Source organism: Gossypium hirsutum, chromosome D07, assembly GCF_007990345.1.
Source record: "Gossypium hirsutum isolate 1008001.06 chromosome D07, Gossypium_hirsutum_v2.1, whole genome shotgun sequence".
Taxonomy (NCBI): Eukaryota; Viridiplantae; Streptophyta; class Magnoliopsida; order Malvales; family Malvaceae; genus Gossypium; species Gossypium hirsutum.
The window spans coordinates 7,279,398-7,287,074 of record NC_053443.1 but is presented as its reverse complement, the minus strand read 5'-3'; the positions used below and the strand labels follow the sequence as shown (position 1 = coordinate 7,287,074).

At 29.8% G+C, this 7,677-nt stretch overlaps 1 protein-coding gene across 1 annotated transcript; it reads left to right on the top strand.

The window, feature by feature from the left end:
- Positions 1-2,794: 2,794 nt before the first annotated feature.
- On the top strand, positions 2,795-5,271 carry LOC107953332 (uncharacterized). The gene is made up of 2 exons (XM_016888615.2): positions 2,795-3,117; positions 4,445-5,271. The coding sequence occupies exons 1-2, from the start codon at positions 2,956-2,958 to the stop codon at positions 4,991-4,993; spliced, it is 711 nt and encodes a 236-aa protein (XP_016744104.1). The 5' UTR covers positions 2,795-2,955; the 3' UTR covers positions 4,994-5,271.
- Positions 5,272-7,677: the final 2,406 nt, after the last annotated feature.

The following is a 7,677-nucleotide window of genomic DNA, read 5'->3' as shown; positions in this document are numbered from 1 at the left end:
TCAAATTTTAAAAGTGGCTTGTTTTGTAATTCTTTTAAAATTTTAGCCCAAATTTGAATTCAATAAGTGTTCATGTGTAAAAATTTGGCCCAAGGAGCCCATTATGAGTCTTGACTGAATTTCCTAGCATTCTACACTTTGGCTCTTTTGTCTCGAGACCTGTAATAAGGGATCCACAAATCAAGTTGTAAACATTTCAGAAACAATGTATTTCATTTTCATACATTCTTGGACACTTTTCAAGCTTAAAAATTTTACTAAAGGTCAATCTAATCTTCACAAGTTCATTTTAACTTCTCACAAATATTAGCAATTTTACTAAGCGTGAACCTTATGAAATTGTTAAAGAATGAATCGATGAAGATCGAGTCATCTCAGTCGTTAGTGTTCAATCTAATGGTGGAGAATTAGAGTATCAAGAGAAAAGAAAGAAAAAGGGTGAAAATTATGATATTGAATTTGTTTGTATTTCCATTTTAAATATATTTTCGATTAAATTTAGCTAATAAATTTATTTTTTTAGCTTTTTAGATTAAAGGGACACAAAGAAAAATAAAATTACAAAAAGAATCAAATTACAAAATGTGTAAAATGTTACGAGTTAATTTTTTAAAAATCAAGACTAAATGACACAATGTATGAATATTGAGGATTGAAATTACTATTAAGCCAATTTTAAAAGCTATCACATCATAAAGAAAAATTGAATTGTTGGATGATCATTTTGTAACTTTTCATAACAACTTAATTCACGATTTAGCCTTTAAAGTATACCAATTTTCCCACTTTGGTACCTAAACTATTTTTGTCCCAATTTGGTACCTAAAGTACCAATTTCCACTATTTTTGGTCCATTTTGTAATGGTTGTTAAAAAAATCTGTTAAGCAACTTTGGCTAATAGAAAAGTGCCATGTGATATGTTTTGGCCAATGAAAAAATGTCCCGTGACAATTAAGTTTATTTACAATAAAAACGTTAAATTTAAATTAAAAATAAAAAATATAATATTAAATATTTAAATATCAAAAAACACATTTGACTTTAAATGATAGTTGATCAACATTGACCAAGCTTTAACCGACCACGTGGCGCTATTAGAACACGTCATGTGTCCTTTTTTATTTTTTAATACTATACATATTATATTAATTAAAAATGTAAAATAATGTATATAATAAATATTTTTAAAAAAGTTAAAAAAATAAATTTTTATAATTTTCTAAAACATATAATTATAAATTTTAAAAAATCAAAATAATATATAAATATTAAAAAATATACAAAAATTGAAATTTAAATATATATTAATTTTTATAATATTTTTCAATTTTTATATACTATTTTTACTTTTTATATATATTATATATTTTTACATTTTTAATCAATATGATATATATAATATTAAAAAGTAAAAAAGGACATGTGGTGTGTTGTCACTGACCAATCAATGGATGTTCAATGCTAGTCAACAATTAATCAATGCTCGTTCAACATCGATCAATAATTGGTAAAAGTTTAAATTGTTTTTTAATATTTTAATATTTAATAATATAATTTTTAATTTAAATTTAAAGTTTTTATTTTTAATAAACTTAATTGTCACTTGACATTTTTTCATTGTTCAAAACATGTCACATGACGCTTTTCCATTAGTCAAATTGCTTAGCGTATTTTTTTAACATTCATTACAAAATAGACTAAAAATAAGGGAAATTAATATTTTAGGTATCAAATTGAGACAAAAAAATTTTAGATACCAAAATAAAAAATAAGTATACTTTAAGAGTTAAATCGTGAATTAAACATATTATAATTAAGTTACCAAAGTATTACTTACTAATAGTTGATTCATTAATATAATTTTTTTTATAAACCACGTAACTCATGACACAAAGTAGTGTAAAGCTTAAAAAAGAGATGAAAAATTATATAAAAAACAATCATATATAAAAACAGAAATTTAAGAATAATTATATTTTTCTGCAATTTAAGTAATTTTAGTTAATGATGCTTTGACCTAAGAATAGAAAGAATCTAAAAATTTTATCAATTTAAATTGTTAATTTAATAACTTAGTAAAATGAAAGATTATAATTATACATTTTTCAAGAAAAAATATATATTTTAAAAATCATCCATGTTTTCTTACTTGATAAAAAAGAATAATTTTATACTTAATTCATAATTCATTTTAGGGTAAATTACACCCAAGTCACTAAATTATTAGTAAGTTTATATTTTAGTCATTCAATTTTAAAAAGTTACAAAATAATTAATAAACTAATCGAAAGTTTTGATTTAAGTCGTTAGATTGTTAAATCATTGTTGTATGACATTCTCTATTTGCACTGCATGTGCCAATTGAAAGCTCTCTTTACCTTTCTTTTCTACGATTCAATTTTATTTTATTTTGTAAAACAACTTTGAATGTCACGAATTTACAAACCAAAATCCAAATAGCTTTCTTCTCCGATTTTTGACATTGGTAGTTAAATCAACTTGGATCCAATGTATGTTCTTCTACTCACTAATGGGTCCTGATATACTGTATCAATTATCGAATGGTCATTTGGAACTCACTAACTGGACTTTTGATAAAATAAAATAAAAACTTAACAACCCCGTGATTTGAAAACTTTTGAATAATACACTAACTTAAATGAAAACTTTCGAATAGTTCTATACCTATTTTGTAACTTTTTGAAATTGAGTAGCCAAAACATAAATTTACTAATAATGTAGTGACCTTGGTGTAGTTTACCTTTTATTTTATTGCTGTTATCAGCCATTGGTGGAAGCATCTTTGTGTTTAGTTGTTTTCAGTCGGATACAGTTGTTCTGTTGTTGTTGGGGGGTTAATTTGGACTGTTCGGGTAAAGCTGTAACTGTTGAACTCTCTGATTGAATTTGAACGAAAGATCAACAGAGACAAAAAAAAAAAACTCCCAAAAGCCATGGAAAAAGAGAAGCTGGACTTCATACTGGTTCCGGCGGGTCTACTCCAGCTTGCTCTCTATCATGTTTGGCTTCTTTTTACCATTCTCAAGCATCCCACTAGAACCGTGATCGGCTTAAATGCTGAATCTCGTCACCAATGGGTTCTCTCCATGATGTCTGTAAGTCCTCTCTCTCTGCTATTATTATTATTTTAATTTCTCTAGCTATGAATGAAAACATGTTAGAACTTGGGAATTATATTAATATTGTAGGATATAGTGAATATCTGGCTGTGATTGAGCTCTTAGGAGTTGCAATACTTGAGGAATTGAAGATATTTGACTTTAAATTTTGAAGGTGGATAGATCTAGCTACAACGGAGTTCTTGTATTATGAATCAGAGTGCATTTTGCCTCTACCCAAGAAATGGGCAAATTAATCCCTGTAGGTAAGATCAAAGAGCAAACAAGCCCTTCAATTTCTACTGTTAAAATTTGTTCCATACAAGTCAGCATGAGGTCTCTGTAGCGGGTCACTTGCAACTGATTGGTTATTAATCACCAGTTTTTAACATTAGAAATGAACGAAATTTTAATAGAGAGGATCAGTGTGCTCTTTGATTTTGATTTAACGTACAGTGACTCATTTGCTCATTTTTTTAGTAAAGAGAGCAAAACGCAATCGGACTCTTAGTATAAGGGTCTCCATGGTAATTTTACCGATGGATCTATATCTATTGCATATAAATACAAATCTTCATAATGAAAAAGGTGTAGCTCTTGTTCTGTTTCTAAAATTCCTTCCTTTGGCTCAATTTAGATAGTTGATATGCTTTTATACTTGGCTTGAGTATGAGGTTTGTTATGCTACATAAGAAATTGTAAGGACACTTTTGTTCTTTGCTTCATCTTTTTGCTGTTGTAACTTATTGATTAATCATTATGTAGCATATACATGCTACACACCACATCTGAATATTGAAGGGAATGAGATTGTTATTTGGATATGTTTGTTAACATACCAATTCACTCTGAGCTGCTATAAGAAAGTCTAGGTTCTTGGGAGATTACAGAAAAAGACAGCTTCTAACCAAGATATGCCTTTTATTTTCTCTAATTAATGAGCTTTAAGATTATGGCATGTAGATCTTTATGAAAGAATGCAACTTCCTTGTCTGGTCTGAAATTTTGCAATAATCAGATGTAACATAAGGAGAATTTTTTGTAAGCATTTGCATGTTGTTTTGGAGCATTACCAATGCCCTTTGAAAATTCAGTTGATTATATGTTTTCTTTGTCGCATCCACCATGTAGAGATATATTTTGAAGATTCAATGTCCGCAAACCAGTGTGCTATAACAGGGGAATTTGCTGTTTGCAACATATGGGCTGCATTATTTATTTTTCTTTAAATATTTCTTGCTTCCCAACCTAGTAAAGAGATATCAACTTCAATGTTTGTGTCTAGAATGGTCCACGTACTAAGCATCAGATCTTGATGTATCAGGATCCCTTGAAAAATGGTGTTTTAGCAGTACAAACAATACGCAACAACATAATGGCATCTACACTTTTGGCAACCGTGGCAATCACTCTTAGTTCGTTGATTAGTGTTTTCGTAACCAGCAGCTTGGACTCTAGCAACACAACTTCAGAAATATTTTATGGCAATAAGAGTCGTATACTCTCTTCAATCAAGTATTTTTCCATCTTGCTGTGTTTCCTTGTTGCCTTTATTTGCAATGTGCAGTCTATTAGATATTATGCCCATGTGAGCTTCTTGATCACTCTCCCTTCATCAGTAGACAATGTGGAATCTGTTGAATATGCTGCAAGAAACTTAAACAGAGGAAGTTATTCCTGGTCGCTCGGGCTACGAGCCTTTTACTTATCCTTCCCCCTATTGCTTTGGATCTTTGGTCCCATACCCTTCTTTTTGTGCTGCTGCATCATGTCATGTGTTCTTTATTTCTTGGACACAACAACTAGTTTCACACGCCAACTTCATCGCCGCTCATTCAAAGAGGAAACGCTGAAAACTGGTTATCTGGAATAATTGGTCAATTATCGCAAGTGATTTTGAAGCTTTTAATATTTTTTCTAGAAACTTTTTTGTGTGCATGTGATTATGACCTTGGTGACTTATCCTAGAGAATTCCTATATTAAGATCAATTTCCTTGTTAATCTAGAATTTCGCTTGGTGGGTTCTTATTCTTACCACCATTTGTACTTACAGTTGTTAGTTTATGGATATGGGAGCTTCATGTTGTTTTGAAGAGAACAAGTTTAATGTGTATTCACATGTTTATAAATAATTACCAGGCATTGCATTATATGTTGAGTATTAATCGTGAAATCTACATTTGCTATTTAGTGGAATGACTTGCTTTTATAGTTCTGTCTGCTATATAGTATTGTTAATGGAATGGGTAGTAAAATGTAAGTGTGATAAACTGAGGAGTGAGCTTAAAAAAAGGGTGATATCCGTACTTTTTTCTTTGTTGAAATAGAATATACTAGCCTTTACAGGGTGGGATTTGGATTGGTTTTGTTCTTTTTGTTGGAAGATTTTCAATACATACTGTGCCCTGATAATTCCAAATGAAAAGTTATAAATAATCAAAAGTTATATCACTTGGTTATTAACAACGAATCATGATTATTCAAATATACATCTATTGAATAATCATATTTATTGTTAAAAGATGTAATTATTCATTTAAATAGTTCTGTACCTATGAAGAGATATGAAAACTCCTATAAATAGGAGTCAAATTTCATTTGCTTGACACGCTAGAAAAATACATCAAAAGTTTCTTTGTATTCTCTTGCTATCTTTTATATTCCTAAATCGTTCTATAAAAAATTAATGCAAAAATTCTTTATAAAAAGTAATATCCTTGCTATACTCCGCTCAGTGCTCAATAGACTATTTCCATCAATACAATATGTAGACAGCCATCGGTCATTTGTCAGTAACTCTTTTGCACACTATAATATAGGTTGAGGCGAATAGAACCTTAAAGAAAATGGGATTGATACACACTTTGAAGCCTTCATTAATTTCTCATAAGTTTATTTTATCCTCACACACCAACACCCTTTACTTAAAAAATAACAAACTAGTCATTGTACGTTAGATTAAAGAGCAAACTAGTCCTTTCTATTAAAAATTTCATCCATTTCTACTATTAAAAATTGATATGACTAACGACATAACCAAACAGTTACACGTGGTGTACGCCACGTTTACCTCGTGCCAACGTACAAAGGCTAGTTCTTAATAATAGAAATAGATAGAATTTTTAACAAATGGACCGGTTTGCCTATTTTATGAGTAGAGGGGACAAAATGCAATCCGACTTATAATACAAATACCTCCGTATTTTTACCGATTTGGACTCAGGTATGAAGGTTCCAAAATTGCCCCCCTTTCCATTTGGACACGATCTCGTTGGCTTTATATATAAGTTCTTTTATGTTGCTTATACCACTTTCCAATTGTCAAGAAATTCTATAGATTGTTTTGTATTATGATTGCAATTAAGATTCCTTTTCTTGAAGATCTATTTGAAGATTCTATGCAAGCTAGCTTTCACAAACGCCAACATGTAGATTGACGTTTAGCTTTTGTTCATATTCATGGATTTGTTCCCTTCCTTTTCTACGTGTAGAAGTGACTGTTTCTTTTATTTTGATTTTGATTTATTTATGTCTTCGAATGTGTGGAATCTTGTGCGTGCAAACGAGGATAGAGGGATTTGAACTGAAGACTTCTTAGGGTTGCTTCTTGGATATTGTGTTCTTGGGACAAGAGCATCTAGTGTGGGAAGGTGTTTCATACGATAAATGATTCATACAATTGTGCCGAGAGCCATAATCGGGGTCCTGAAACTATAAAAATTGAAGAGTTTAGATATGATGGAAATTAAATGCCTCTTACAAAGGGCATGTGAGCAAACTAGCTCAAGTGGTAACCATTTGACACACATGCCTGCAAAGAATCTATTAATGGGAATAGTCTTCATTTTGCACTCTACTTCCATTGTTGTTGGGATATCCTCTTGAATCACATCAATGGGGTATCTTTCTCCATATCTTCCTCAAGAATGAATCCTCACTCCCTTGTTCTACTTAATTGGGGGTGATAGGAAATTCTTTCTCTAATAGGTTCCTATTAGCTACACTCACTACAAGCTTCTCACTTCACCCTAAATTTATGTTTTCCCTTCAGTTTTATAGGTCTAATCTTATTTTAAAGAGTATTTACATTTGAATGTCTCAAAATGAAATCAACGATACAATATATGATCATCTAAAAATGAATTAATTAAAGTAATATAAAGTATTAAGTATATTATCGAGTATTCAACTTAAGAAAAGCTTCAAATTGTGTAAAATATCAAAATTAAATATTAAAAAAATGAAATTGCAACTCACTAAAATAATAAACTGAGTTTATTCTAGTACAATAGTTGTTTATTAATGTGATAAAAAAATATAAAATAGTAATGGATAGAGGCAATTATATTAATAAATTAAAATGCAAGAATGTAAATAATTTGAAGTTAACTTAAATCAAGAGCAATAACCAATGTTTTTTTCTTAAATCGGATTGATTGTCGAACTGGTTAGGTTATTAATTTGTTGGTTCGATTAATTTGATTAAAAAAAGTAAAAAATAAAAAAAATAACCTAGTTTCGTTGGTTCAACTGGTTTTTTAATCGATTTAACTGGT